The sequence below is a fragment of the Musca autumnalis genome, unplaced genomic scaffold (genome assembly GCF_047663935.1).
Source record: "Musca autumnalis isolate F117 unplaced genomic scaffold, ASM4766393v1 scaffold_4, whole genome shotgun sequence".
NCBI classification, from domain to species: domain Eukaryota; kingdom Metazoa; phylum Arthropoda; class Insecta; order Diptera; family Muscidae; genus Musca; species Musca autumnalis.
In genome coordinates this window covers 69,271,635-69,287,129 of record NW_027411977.1, presented here as the reverse complement: position 1 = coordinate 69,287,129, position 15,495 = coordinate 69,271,635, and the positions used below count along the sequence as shown (strand labels likewise).

At 37.9% G+C, this 15,495-nt stretch overlaps 1 protein-coding gene across 1 annotated transcript in view; it reads left to right on the top strand.

Moving 5' to 3' along the window:
* Cds (CDP-diacylglycerol synthase) overlaps positions 1-6,390 on the top strand; it is a 35,197-nt gene extending 28,807 nt beyond the window's left edge. Inside the window, exon 9 of the mRNA XM_073982372.1 lies at positions 26-6,390. Coding sequence (XP_073838473.1) covers positions 26-103 — 78 coding nt within the window. The 3' untranslated portion in view covers positions 104-6,390. The remainder of the gene's footprint in view (positions 1-25) is intronic.
* Positions 6,391-15,495: the final 9,105 nt, after the last annotated feature.

Here is a 15,495-nt window from a genome sequence, read left to right as displayed (position 1 = left end):
CTTTTTTTGTGTGATTTACTTTTAGATTTACAATCTGAAACCGGAACAACAATTGCAAATCTTTGAGTCACTCAAGGAAACACTTGGTGATGCCCTAAACTAAGTTAATTTATTTATTAAAAAAAAAAACAAAAACGAAAAAAACTCCATTCAAATAATGTGACATACAAAACAGTTTGTCCCTTTGTTTTGTATTAATCATTGAAGTACTATCCGATTTTTTTCTTTTCTTTGTAATTTTTGTTGTGCGTGTTCCTTTTTAACTTTGCTTTATTTTCTTTTACCCTATTCTTTCTATAAATTTTTGTTATTATTTTCTATACTTTGATTGACTGAGGGAGGAGGCTTCAGTCACAATGCAATTAATTATGTTAAAATTTAACTATTAAGTAGTTTGAGCATAATTCGATGCGATCATAGCTAAAGTATGTTAAGCCTTAATTTAAACATAACGTTACTACCACAAGTACGCTGATGATTAGTTATTTTAGTTGTGTGTTTCCTTTTTTTATTTACAATCTTAAAATCGATTTATTACATAAGTTGTATGTAAAGAAAACAAAATGCTGAACCAGAGAAAATCTTAAAATTTATATGGATTTTTTTTTAAACTAAGAATTTATTATTGTTTTTTTTTTTATTTTACATTTATTTTTTTTAATATAACAAATCAAGACTACGAACAAAAACAGACACTATTTTTATAACCTACATCGCCCGCCGCTCGCAGAAGATTTTCTACATACAGGAAGGCATTTTTTAATTATTTATGACGCGGGTCTTTCGTGTAAAGAAAAACACTTCGGTGTCTCTTATTTTGCTCTTTCACCAATTAAATATTGCTTTCACTAAAAAGCGAGTCTCCCGCAAAAAGAAAATCACTTAAATAGGTCCTATACCTACAGAAGGTTTTTAGATGGCCACGTAGCAGAGTATTTGCCTAAAAATACCACTAACCCCCATTATTATAAGTCTTCTTTTGCTATAGTTTGGATTTACCGAACAGATTTATAGCGTTCCGGTTAACTTAAAGTTGAAAGTGATGATTGTATTTCAAGGAGGAGCTTCTTGGCATTAACTTTCAATGTAAAAATAATGTTTTTAATGTCTCCAAGTGTCCATTTTGAGTTTTCAAATTCATCAGATAGTAAAAGAACACATATAACAATGGCCCTTAGATGGGTTTTCTATGTATACATGTATGCGATGACCTATAGATGGCAATGGTCTACCTTCTTCTTTTACCAATACCAATAGAAGGATACATACACGAGTCTTCTGCCTAAGAAGACTTCCTACGACTTAAGGGCTATTTATAGAATATTCATTTAGGAGCGCTTCTCTGTAATAGAAGAAGATCCCTTTAAGAAGACTTCTGTCTTTAGAGGACCCATTTTTGGCGGCCTTTTATCTACAGAAAACCATTAGGGAGTTATTCTATATAAAATACCACTCTAGGATGTCTTCTACCTATAGAAGACCACTTTAAAAGGGTTCTATGTATAGAATACCTTTTTGGTCTACCTTCTTCTTTTACCAATACCAATAGAAGGATACATACGCGAGTCTTCTGCCTAAGAAGACTTCCTACGACTTAAGTGCTATGTATAGAATATTCATTTAAAAGCGCTTCTCTGTAATAGAAGAAGACCCCTTTAGGACCTCAGTCTATAGAAGACCCATTTTGGCGGCCTTTTATCTACAGAAAACCATTAGGTAGGTATTCTATATATAAAATACCACTCTAGGATGTCTTCTACCTATAGAAGACCACTTAAAAATGGTTCCATGTATAGAATACCTTTCTACGAGGATTTCCATGTATAGAAGACTTCATTAGGAGATCTTCAGCGTATTAAAGACCTCATTAGTAGGGCTTCTATGTATAGAATAACTCTTTTAGAATAGCTTCTATGTATATTAGGGTTATGACTTTTTTACAACCTTATATCCCTGTATCATAGCGTGATGAGTTTTGCCATAAGATTACATAAAATCTTAATTATAAGGTGATTTGGTGAAAAAACCTCACGCACAAAATGATTTTAAAATTTTAATTTATCAAAATTATGGACAATTTTTTGAAGTCACTGAAAACAGATATATAATTGAAAATAAACTTTAGAGCCACATGAGATAATTAAAATGACATAAAATTTATTTCTCACTATTTTTCTTCAATTCTGAGAATCGTAAAAATGTCGTAAACGCTTTTTTTCAAAAATATAATTTTTTAACAAAAAACAAAAAATTAAAAATTTTTTCAAAGTGACTTTTTTCGCGACTTTTTTAATATTTGAATGAAATAAACGTTATTATAGTTATTAGTAGGCTTCTATTTATTCATTCGGGCAACAAAAAATAATTTTTTGAAAAAAAAAAATTTTTTTCATTTCATATATTTTTTTCAAAAAATTATTTTTTTAAAATCGATTTGTGCGTGAACTTTTTTATATTTCAATGGAATAAACGATAGCATAGTGATTAATAGGCAAAAGTTCATGCAACCCTGCTACAGGAAATCATTTTTGAGGAAAAATGTCAAAAAGTCATAACCCTAATGTATATACTACTTTTTATACCCTCAGCATTTATGCTAACGAGGGTATAGACACTTTCATACGGGCAAAATGTGCCTCATCGATATAATGGTTTTAGACCCCAAGTATGTTTGGACGAAATGTGTTTCAGACAATTTGGAGTCGATTGAGCAATGTCCGTCTGTCTGTCTGGCTGGCTGGAGCGCACGATAACTCTCGTACGGATGAACCGATTCGGTTCAAATTTTGGCCTTCGTAATATTTTGCCCAAACTAAGTTTAAGTTCGAAGATGGGCTATATCGGTCCACTCCTTCCGGTACCTCCCCCAAAAACGTACGAAAATGTTCGTAAAATTTGTGCGCACGATAACTCTTGAAGGGAGCAAACGATTTGGTCCATACTTTGCCCATCGTAAAATGTGTACCAAACTTAGATAATGTTTCAATATAGACTTAATCGGCCCACTCCTTCCGGATACCTCCCACACAAAATTTCGGAAAAGTTCAGTTTAGGGCCATCTCTCGAATCGCTCTGATTTTTGTTTTAGCAACTTGTATTCACTGCCGTCCATACGACGGTACAAGTTTCATTAGGGGCAAGTCCATGCTTCCTGAGAAAATAGCCTGAAAGTTGCAAAAAAAAAAAACCCTATGACACCGTGTGAGGTGGTTGGAGCGCAAGATAGAACGGATCTGCCGATTCGGTCCAAAATTTGGCCTTAGTAATATTTTGTCCAAACATAGTTTACGTTTGAAGATAAGCCATATCGGTCCACTCCTTCAGGTACCTCCCCCACAAAAGTTCAAAAATGTTCGGAAAATTTGTTCATACGATAACTCTTGAAGGGAGTTGCCGAATTGGTCCATACTTTACACATCCTAATATATCTAACAGATATAGATCAGGTTCAAATATGGACTATATTTGTCCAATCCATCCGGTACCTCCCACACAAAATTTCGGATAAGTTCACTTTAACACCTGCTCTCGAATCACTTTGATTTTTGTTGAAGCAACTTGCATTCGCTGCCTCAATTACGATGGTAAACGTTTTTTCAGGGGTAAGTCCATACTTCTTGAGCAAACATCCCGCGAAGGGTGTAAAATCCCCCTATGGCATCATATATAGTGGCTGGAGATCCACTTTCATAATATTCAATGTAGATCCATTCCTTTTAGGTATCTCCTCCGCAAAACTTTTGATCTCTAATCCTAATGAACAAATTTGTCAAATTCCCAAAATTTTTAAAAACCCCTAAATACATACGTTTTTTGGGAAAAAAAATTGTTTCAATATACACAGTCTGAGGGTATATCTCTGTCGACAAAGCCGACTAATACTTTTTTACTTGTTTGGAAGGATTTCTATGTATAGAAGGCCAATTTAGGAGCGTTTCAGCGTAGTGAAGATCTCTTTATGAGGTCTTCTATGTATAGAATACCTCTTTGGCAGAAGTCCTCTTTAGGAAGGTTTCCATGTATAGACCTCTTTACGACGGTATGACCTTGTTAAGAGGGCTTCTGTTTATGTATAGAAGACTTCTTTAGGATGGCTTCTTTATATAGAAGACCCGTTTGGAGGGCTTCTTAATAAGGATGATCTCGTTAGGAAAGCTTATATGTGTAGAACACCTCTTTAAGAGGACTTCTGTCTATAAAAGATTCCTTTAAGAGGACTTCTGTCTATGGAAGAACCATTTAGGCCGTCGTTTATCTACATAAGACCATTCTATATTCTATATATAAAAGGTATTTTATATATAAAAGGCCACGCAAGAAGGTCTTCTATCTACCAAGAAGACCACATTAGTAGGTCTTATATGTATAGAATACTTCCTTAGAGGATTTCCACGTATAGAAGACTTCTTCAGGAGAGCTTCAATGTATAAAATAACTCATTAGTAGGACTTCTATGTACAGAATACTTTTTGGAAGGACTTCTACGTGTAGAAGATAAATTTAGGAGCGCTTCAATGTATAGATCTCTTCATGAGGTCTTCTATGTAAATAAGACCTCTTTAGCAGAACACGACCTCTTTAGACGGGTTTCCAGATAGATCCCTTTACGACGACTTCTAAGTAAGGATGACCTCGTTAAGAGGGCTTCTGTTTATGTATAGAAGACTTCTTTAGGATGGCTTCTTCATATAGAAGACCTCGTTTGGAGGGCTTCTTAATAAGGATGACCTCGTTAGGATAGCTTATATCTGTAGAACACCCCTTTAAGATAACTTCTGCCTATATAAGACCCCTTTAAGAGGACTTCTGTCTGTCTTTACGAGGATTTCCATGTATAGAAGACTTCTTCAAGAGTGCTTCAAGGTATAAAATAACTCATTAGTAGGACTTCTATGTATAGAAGACCTCTTTAGACTGGCTTCTATGTATAGAATACTGTTTGGAAGGACTTCTACGTGTAGAAGACAATTTTAGGAGCGCTTCAATGTATAGATCTCTTCATGAGATCTTCTATGTAAAGAAGACCTCTTTAGCAGAAGGCAGCCTCTTTAGACGGGTTTCCAAATATATCTCTTTACGACGACTTCTAAGTAAGGATGACCTCGTTAGGAGGGCTTCTGTTTATGTATAGAAGACCCCTTTATGGTGGCTTCTTTATAAAGGAGATCCCGTTTGGAGGGATTCCTAATAACAATGACCTCGTTAGGAAAGCTTATATCTGTAGAAGACCCCTTCAGAAGGAATTATATTTATGGATAACTACGTTAGATGGCCCTCAATCCATAGAATACCCATTAAGAGGACTTCCGCCAGCATAGAAAACCTCTTAAAGAGGGCTTCTGTGTATAGAAACCCCCTTAAAGAGGACTTCTTTGTATAGAAGACCCCTTTAGGAGACCTTCTTCAACCCACTGGTGTCCTCTGCAGTTCATGTGGTGAGCGGAGTGGCCATAGATTTAGTGGCGGATATTTGCATATTCATATCGTGGAAAGGGGTTTTAAGATCGACCAAATAGGATTTCAGCCTTTCACAAATTACATCAGAGAAAGTACCTGACGCGAATATCGTACAATCATCCGCATACGTTGCGATCTCAATGGGGTGGAATACAGGAGAGGTTAAACAGTTCCGGAACTTGGGGAACTGCCTGTTTGACTATACGGGGCTGGAACTATCACGTACAACTGTATATATGTATGTGTAATACAGGGTGATTGTGAATGTAATTTCCCCGTACGTTTTGTCTTAACTCTGCTTCAGCAGAAAATGAGAAAATTGACGAGAAGTTTATATTCATGATTGGGCAAATAATTGATTATCCAAAGTTTCAAACTTGGCCCGAGAATAGTCTGTTCCATGACCTCTCAAACAGCGTAGAGTGGTTGACAGTATCAAAGGATTTTGATAAGGACTTGCCCTGTCCATTTGGTGAACAGTGGGGGCGTATATTTAGAATTGGATATTTGCTTATTCCTCGAGTCTTTAGGAAAGTATTCCATACTTCCAGACATACAGGAGACCCAAAAACATATTCAGCCTGATCATGAATGTAAACTCCGCAGTGAGTGCAGTGAGTTTTGCCTCTTTGTCATTTCAAATTAAAGGTGAAAGTGAGAAAACTCACGGGGAGTTTATATTCAAATTTGCGATTGGTGTAGGTAATAAAAACTCCGATATGTTGGAATTTTATAGCACGTTTACCTATACAATTCCATTGCATATTTATCAATTAATCCTCATAAAGGAGATTAACACGACAAAACAGCTCTAATGTAAACATGCTATTAAAGTTCTCTTCATCAATTTTAACCTAAAAACAAAACTACTTTTCAGTTACATGGCGAAATAAACCAAAATAAAGAAAATATTCCATTAGCAAAAAAAAAAAATAAATAATAAAATAAATAAATATGAAAAACGAACATTCAAACGTTTAATAAATAATTTTATATTTAAGTTTAAACATTTAGGTGGAATTGCCGCTGTAAAGTCCGGCGATTACCATATGACACCAAATAATGAAAACAAGTACACCAATAAGTCAGTCCCTCCTTAATAAATAGAAAAAATATGAGAAAAAAAAAAACAAATAACAACATCAAATCTAAACAAATGTGCGAAGCAAACTTCCACTAATTATGAATTCAAATAATAAGGCATTTTATACCCAACCTATAACCTGTGGTTTTTATTAAAACGTTTTTTTTTTTTGTTTAGTTTCCTTAATTTTAGTGCAATATAATTTAATTTTAATGATTCGTTAAAAAAATAATAAAACAAAATAAGCGTATTTAAATTAAGTAAAAAACAAAACAAAAAACACTCTCACATTTCGTGTATACTTAAATTTACACCTAACAACTCTCTGAGTATTTATTAGAACAATTTATAAGCATCACAAATCTAAACTATGAAGAACAGCAACAAACCAACAAAACAAAAGTGAATTATTCTCTATATGTGGTTGAATTTATTCTAAAGACAAATGTTATAAATCGACGGATATCAACAACAGATTAATTGTTAAAGTATATTAAAGAAGAAAACAACAAAACAAAAATTTGCGACTAATTCTCAAAGCAAAGAAAACAAAAGAAATGCATTGAATATAACAAGAAAAATATATTTTTTCATTTGTTTCTTTGAATGTCATATGTAATCTAGTGAAAAAACAACAACAACAAATGAACGAGAAAACGATAAATAAATAAATATATTTAAATGTAAAAAACGAGTTTTAATTCCTCAGTAGTCCCAAGGTGAAAACATAAACATTCCGATCGAAAGTGGAATTGTTTCCGTATTTAGCTTCTTCAGAAACCGAAAAACTAAAATTTTTTCGGAATGAAACCACATTTGATTTTGCAAACGGAATTGTATTTTTATTTATTATTATTTTTTTTTTAATTTGTTTTGTTAACAAATTTACATTTAATATCATATTTAAACTAAATAATAAAGTTTTCCGATTTTACAAAAACGATCGGAATCTGAAGAAGCTAAAACAAAAACGATCGAAATGAAATTACGTAATTGAAACCATTTCGATCGGAATGTGTGACATGCCTGATAGAAGCACTACTTCTTTCAGAAATGGCTGCTTCTACAAATCCTTTCTGACGGAAAGGGTGCTTCTATAGATCCTTTCTGAAGGAAAGGGTGCTTCTATAGATCCTTTCTTCTAGGGTGCTTCTATAGATCCTTTCTGAAGGAAAGGGTGCTTCTATAGATCCTTTCTGAAGGAGAGGGTGCTTCTATAGATCCTTTCTGAAGGAAAGGGTGCTTCTATAGATCCTTTCTGAAGGAAAGGGTGCTTCTATAGATCCTTTCTGAAGGAAAGGGTGCTTCTATAGATCCTTTCTGAAGGAAAGGGTGCTTCTATAGATCCTTTCTGAAGGAAAGGGTGCTTCTATAGATCCTTTCTGAAGGAAAGGGTGCTTCTATAGATCCTTTCTGAAGGAAAGGGTGCTTCTATAGATCCTTTCTGAAGGAAAGGGTGCTTCTATAGATCCTTTCTGAAGGAAAGGGTGCTTCTATAGATCCTTTCTGAAGGAAAGGGTGCTTCTATAGATCCTTTCTGAAGGAAAGGGTGCTTCTATAGATCCTTTCTGAAGGAAAGGGTGCTTCTATAGATCCTTTCTGATGGAAAGGGTGCTTCTATAGATCCTTTCTGAAGGAAAGGGTGCTTCTATAGATCCTTTCTGAAAAAAAGGGTGCTTCTATAGATCCTTTCTGAAGGAAAGGGTGCTTCTATAGATCCTTTCTGAAGGAAAGGGTGCTTCTATAGATCCTTTCTGAAGGAAAGGGTGCTTCTATAGATCCTTTCTGAAGGAAAGGGTGCTTCTATAGATCCTTTCTGAAGGAAAGGGTGCTTCTATAGATCCTTTCTGAAGGAAAGGGTGCTTCTATAGATCCTTTCTGAAGGAAAGGGTGCTTCTATAGATCCTTTCTGAAGGAAAGGGTGCTTCTATAGATCCTTTCTGAAGGAAAGGGTGCTTCTATAGATCCTTTCTGAAGGAAAGGGTGCTTCTATAGATCCTTTCTGAAGGAAAGGGTGCTTCTATAGATCCTTTCTGAAGGAAAGGGTGCTTCTATAGATCCTTTCTGAAGGAAAGGGTGCTTCTATAGATCCTTTCTGAAGGAAAGGGTGCTTCTATAGATCCTTTCTGAAGGAAAGGGTGCTTCTATAGATCCTTTCTGAATCAAAGGGTGCTTCTATAGATCCTTTCTGAAGGAAAGGGTGCTTCTATAGATCCTTTCTGAAGGAAAGGGTGCTTCTATAGATCCTTTCTGAAGGAAAGGGTGCTTCTATAGATCCTTTCTGAAGGAAAGGGTGCTTCTATAGATCCTTTCTGAAGGAAAGGGTGCTTCTATAGATCCTTTCTGAAGGAAAGGGTGCTTCTATAGATCCTTTCTGAAGGAAAGGGTGCTTCTATAGATCCTTTCTGAAGGAAAGGGTGCTTCTATAGATCCTTTCTGAAGGAAAGGGTGCTTCTATAGATCCTTTCTGAAGGAAAGGTGCTTCTATAGATCCTTTCTGAAGGAAAGGGTGCTTCTATAGATCCTTTCTGAAGGAAAGGGTGCTTCTATAGATCCTTTCTGAAGGAAAGGGTGCTTCTATAGATCCTTTCTGAAGGAAAGGGTGCTTCTATATAGAAGGATCTATAGGATCCTTTCTGAAGGAAAGGGTGCTTCTATAGATCCTTTCTGAAGGAAAGGGTGCTTCTATAGATCCTTTCTGAAGGAAAGGGTGCTTCTATAGATCCTTTCTGAAGGAAAGGGTGCTTCTATAGATCCTTTCTGAAGGAAAGGGTGCTTCTATAGATCCTTTCTGAAGGAAAGGGTGCTTCTATAGATCCTTTCTGAAGGAAAGGGTGCTTCTATAGATCCTTTCTGAAGGAAAGGGTGCTTCTATAGATCCTTTCTGAAGGAAAGGGTGCTTCTATAGATCCTTTCTGAAGGAAAGGGTGCTTCTATAGATCCTTTCTGAAGGAAAGGGTGCTTCTATAGATCCTTTCTGAAGGAAAGGGTGCTTCTATAGATCCTTTCTGAAGGAAAGGGTGCTTCTATAGATCCTTTCTGAAGGAAAGGGTGCTTCTATAGATCCTTTCTGAAGGAAAGGGTGCTTCTATAGATCCTTTCTGAAGGAAAGGGTGCTTCTATAGATCCTTTCTGAAGGAAAGGGTGCTTCTATAGATCCTTTCTGAAGGAAAGGGTGCTTCTATAGATCCTTTCTGAAGGAAAGGGTGCTTCTATAGATCCTTTCTGAAGGAAAGGGTGCTTCTATAGATCCTTTCTGAAGGAAAGGGTGCTTCTATAGATCCTTTCTGAAGGAAAGGGTGCTTCTATAGATCCTTTCTGAAGGAAAGGGTGCTTCTATAGATCCTTTCTGATGGAAAGGGTGCTTCTATAGATCCTTTCTGAAGGAAAGGGTGCTTCTATAGATCCTTTCTGAAGGAAAGGGTGCTTCTATAGATCCTTTCTGAAGGAAAGGGTGCTTCTATAGATCCTTTCTGAAGGAAAGGGTGCTTCTATAGATCCTTTCTGAAGGAAAGGGTGCTTCTATAGATCCTTTCTGAAGGAAAGGGTGCTTCTATAGATCCTTTCTGAAGGAAAGGGTGCTTCTATAGATCCTTTCTGAAGGAAAGGGTGCTTCTATAGATCCTTTCTGAAGGAAAGGGTGCTTCTATAGATCCTTTCTGAAGGAAAGGGTGCTTCTATAGATCCTTTCTGAAGGAAAGGGTGCTTCTATAGATCCTTTCTGAAGGAAAGGGTGCTTCTATAGATCCTTTCTGATGGAAAGGGTGCTTCTATAGATCCTTTCTGAAGGAAAGGGTGCTTCTATAGATCCTTTCTGAAGGAAAGGGTGCTTCTATAGATCCTTTCTGAAGGAAAGGGTGCTTCTATAGATCCTTTCTGAAGGAAAGGGTGCTTCTATAGATCCTTTCTGAAGGAAAGGGTGCTTCTATAGATCCTTTCTGAAGGAAAGGGTGCTTCTATAGATCCTTTCTGAAGGAAAGGGTGCTTCTATAGATCCTTTCTGAAGGAAAGGGTGCTTCTATAGATCCTTTCTGAAGGAAAGGGTGCTTCTATATAGAAGGATCTATAGGATCCTTTCTGAAGGAAAGGGTGCTTCTATAGATCCTTTCTGAAGGAAAGGGTGCTTCTATAGATCCTTTCTGAAGGAAAGGGTGCTTCTATAGATCCTTTCTGAAGGAAAGGGTGCTTCTATAGATCCTTTCTGAAGGAAAGGGTCCTTCTATAGATCCTTTCTGAAGGAAAGGGTGCTTCTATAGATCCTTTCTGAAGGAAAGGGTGCTTCTATAGATCCTTTCTGAAGGAAAGGGTGCTTCTATAGATCCTTTCTGAAGGAAAGGGTGCTTCTATAGATCCTTTCTGAAGGAAAAGGTGCTTCTATAGATCCTTTCTGAAGGAAAGGGTGCTTCTAGAGATCCTTTCTGAAGGAAAGGGTGCTTCTAGAGATCCTTTCTGAAGGAAAGGGTGCTTCTAGAGATCCTTTCTGAAGGAAAGGGTGCTTCTATAGATCCTTTCTGAAGGAAAGGGTGCTTCTATAGATCCTTTCTGAAGGAAAGGGTGCTTCTATAGATCCTTTCTGAAGGAAAGGGTGCTTCTATAGATCCTTTCTGAAGGAAAGGGTGCTTCTATAGATCCTTTCTGAAGGAAAGGGTGCTTCTATAGATCCTTTCTGAAGGAAAGGGTGCTTCTATAGATCCTTTCTGAAGGAAAGGGTGCTTCTATAGATCCTTTCTGAAGGAAAGGGTGCTTCTATAGATCCTTTCTGAAGGAAAGGGTGCTTCTATAGATCCTTTCTGAAGGAAAGGGTGCTTCTATAGATCCTTTCTGAAGGAAAGGGTGCTTCTATAGATCCTTTCTGAAGGAAAGGGTGCTTCTATAGATCCTTTCTGAAGGAAAGGGTGCTTCTATAGATCCTTTCTGAAGGAAAGGGTGCTTCTATAGATCCTTTCTGAAGGAAAGGGTGCTTCTATAGATCCTTTCTGAAGGAAAGGGTGCTTCTATAGATCCTTTCTGAAGGAAAGGGTGCTTCTATAGATCCTTTCTGAAGGAAAGGGTGCTTCTATAGATCCTTTCTGAAGGAAAGGGTGCTTCTATAGATCCTTTCTGAAGGAAAGGGTGCTTCTATAGATCCTTTCTGAAGGAAAGGGTGCTTCTATAGATCCTTTCTGAAGGAAAGGGTGCTTCTATAGATCCTTTCTGAAGGAAAGGGTGCTTCTATAGATCCTTTCTGAAGGAAAGGGTCCTTCTATAGATCCTTTCTGAAGGAAAGGGTGCTTCTATAGATCCTTTCTGAAGGAAAGGGTGCTTCTATAGATCCTTTCTGAAGGAAAGGGTGCTTCTATAGATCCTTTCTGAAGGAAAGGGTGCTTCTATAGATCCTTTCTGAAGGAAAGGGTGCTTCTATAGATCCTTTCTGAAGGAAAGGGTGCTTCTATAGATCCTTTCTGAAGGAAAGGGTGCTTCTATAGATCCTTTCTGAAGGAAAGGGTGCTTCTATAGATCCTTTCTGAAGGAAAGGGTGCTTCTATATAGAAGGATCTATAGATCCTTTCTGAAGGAAAGGGTGCTTCTATAGATCCTTTCTGAAGGAAAGGGTGCTTCTATAGATCCTTTCTGAAGGAAAGGGTGCTTCTATAGATCCTTTCTGAAGGAAAGGGTGCTTCTATAGATCCTTTCTGAAGGAAAGGGTGCTTCTATAGATCCTTTCTGAAGGAAAGGGTGCCTTCTATAGATCCTTTCTGAAGGAAAGGGTGCTTCTATAGATCCTTTCTGAAGGAAAGGGTGCTTCTATAGATCCTTTCTGAAGGAAAGGGTGCTTCTATAGATCCTTTCTGAAGGAAAGGGTGCTTCTATAGATCCTTTCTGAAGGAAAGGGTGCTTCTATAGATCCTTTCTGAAGGAAAGGGTGCTTCTATAGATCCTTTCTGAAGGAAAGGGTGCTTCTAGAGATCCTTTCTGAAGGAAAGGGTGCTTCTATAGATCCTTTCTGAAGGAAAGGGTGCTTCTATAGATCCTTTCTGAAGGAAAGGGTGCTTCTATAGATCCTTTCTGAAGGAAAGGGTGCTTCTATAGATCCTTTCTGAAGGAAAGGGTGCTTCTATAGATCCTTTCTGAAGGAAAGGGTGCTTCTATAGATCCTTTCTGAAGGAAAGGGTGCTTCTATAGATCCTTTCTGAAGGAAAGGGTGCTTCTATAGATCCTTTCTGAAGGAAAGGGTGCTTCTATAGATCCTTTCTGAAGGAAAGGGTGCTTCTATAGATCCTTTCTGAAGGAAAGGGTGCTTCTATAGATCCTTTCTGAAGGAAAGGGTGCTTCTATAGATCCTTTCTGAAGGAAAGGGTGCTTCTATAGATCCTTTCTGAAGGAAAGGGTGCTTCTATAGATCCTTTCTGAAGGAAAGGGTGCTTCTATAGATCCTTTCTGAAGGAAAGGGTGCTTCTATAGATCCTTTCTGAAGGAAAGGGTGCTTCTATAGATCCTTTCTGAAGGAAAGGGTGCTTCTATAGATCCTTTCTGAAGGAAAGGGTGCTTCTATAGATCCTTTCTGAAGGAAAGGGTGCTTCTATAGATCCTTTCTGAAGGAAAGGGTGCTTCTATAGATCCTTTCTGAAGGAAAGGGTGCTTCTATAGATCCTTTCTGAAGGAAAGGGTGCTTCTATAGATCCTTTCTGAAGGAAAGGGTGCTTCTATAGATCCTTTCTGAAGGAAAGGGTGCTTCTATAGATCCTTTCTGAAGGAAAGGGTGCTTCTATAGATCCTTTCTGAAGGAAAGGGTGCTTCTATAGATCCTTTCTGAAGGAAAGGGTGCTTCTATAGATCCTTTCTGAAGGAAAGGGTGCTTCTATAGATCCTTTCTGAAGGAAAGGGTGCTTCTATAGATCCTTAGACCTTTCAGGAGGTGTTTCTATAGATCCTTTCTGAAGGAAAGGGTGCTTCTATAGATCCTTTCTGAAGGAAAGGGTGCTTCTATAGATCCTTTCTGAAGGAAAGGGTGCTTCTATAGATCCTTTCTGAAGGAAAGGGTGCTTCTATAGATCCTTTCTGAAGGAAAGGGTGCTTCTATAGATCCTTTCTGAAGGAAAGGGTGCTTCTATAGATCCTTTCTGAAGGAAAGGGTGCTTCTATAGATCCTTTCTGAAGGAAAGGGTGCTTCTATAGATCCTTTCTGAAGGAAAGGGTGCTTCTATAGATCCTTTCTGAAGGAAAGGGTGCTTCTATAGATCCTTTCTGAAGGAAAGGGTGCTTCTATAGATCCTTTCTGAAGGAAAGGGTGCTTCTATAGATCCTTTCTGAAGGAAAGGGTGCTTCTATAGATCCTTTCTGAAGGAAAGGGTGCTTCTATAGATCCTTTCTGAAGGAAAGGGTGCTTCTATAGATCCTTTCTGAAGGAAAGGGTGCTTCTATAGATCCTTTCTGAAGGAAAGGGTGCTTCTATAGATCCTTTCTGAAGGAAAGGGTGCTTCTATAGATCCTTTCTGAAGGAAAGGGTGCTTCTATAGATCCTTTCTGAAGGAAAGGGTGCTTCTATAGATCCTTTCTGAAGGAAAGGGTGCTTCTATAGATCCTTTCTGAAGGAAAGGGTGCTTCTATAGATCCTTTCTGATGGAAAGGGTGCTTCTATAGATCCTTTCTGAAGGAAAGGGTGCTTCTATAGATCCTTTCTGAAGGAAAGGGTGCTTCTATAGATCCTTTCTGAAGGAAAGGGTGCTTCTATAGATCCTTTCTGAAGGAAAGGGTGCTTCTATAGATCCTTTCTGAAGGAAAGGGTGCTTCTATAGATCCTTTCTGAAGGAAAGGGTGCTTCTATAGATCCTTTCTGAAGGAAAGGGTGCTTCTATAGATCCTTTCTGAAGGAAAGGGTGCTTCTATAGATCCTTTCTGAAGGAAAGGGTGCTTCTATAGATCCTTTCTGAAGGAAAGGGTGCTTCTATAGATCCTTTCTGATGGAAAGGGTGCTTCTATAGATCCTTTCTGAAGGAAAGGGTGCTTCTATAGATCCTTTCTGAAGGAAAGGGTGCTTCTATAGATCCTTTCTGAAGGAAAGGGTGCTTCTATAGATCCTTTCTGATGGAAAGGGTGCTTCTATAGATCCTTTCTGAAGGAAAGGGTGCTTCTATAGATCCTTTCTGAAGGAAAGGGTGCTTCTATAGATCCTTTCTGAAGGAAAGGGTGCTTCTATAGATCCTTTCTGAAGGAAAGGGTGCTTCTATAGATCCTTTCTGAAGGAAAGGGTGCTTCTATAGATCCTTTCTGAAGGAAAGGGTGCTTCTATAGATCCTTTCTGAAGGAAAGGGTGCTTCTATAAGGGTGCTTCTATAGATCCTTTCTGATGGAAAGGGTGCTTCTATAGATCCTTTCTGAAGGAAAGGGTGCTTCTATAGATCCTTTCTGAAGGAAAGGGTGCTTCTATAGATCCTTTCTGAAGGAAAGGGTGCTTCTATAGATCCTTTCTGAAGGAAAGGGTGCTTCTATAGATCCTTTCTGAAGGAAAGGGTGCTTCTATAGATCCTTTCTGAAGGAAAGGGTCCTTCTATAGATCCTTTCTGAAGGAAAGGGTGCTTCTATAGATCCTTTCTGAAGGAAAGGGTGCTTCTATAGATCCTTTCTGAAGGAAAGGGTGCTTCTATAGATCCTTTCTGAAGGAAAGGGTGCTTCTATAGATCCTTTCTGAAGGAAAAGGTGCTTCTATAGATCCTTTCTGAAGGAAAGGGTGCTTCTAGAGATCCTTTCTGAAGGAAAGGGTGCTTCTAGAGATCCTTTCTGAAGGAAAGGGTGCTTCTAGAGATTCCTTTCTGAAGGAAAGGGTGCTTCTAGAGATCCTTTCTGAAGGAAAGGGTGCTTCTAGAGATCCTTTCTGAAGGAAAGGGTGCTTCTATAGATCCTTTCTGAAGGAAAGGGTGCTTCTATAGATCCTTTCTGAAGGAAAGGGTGCTTCTATAGATCCTTTGTGAAGGAAA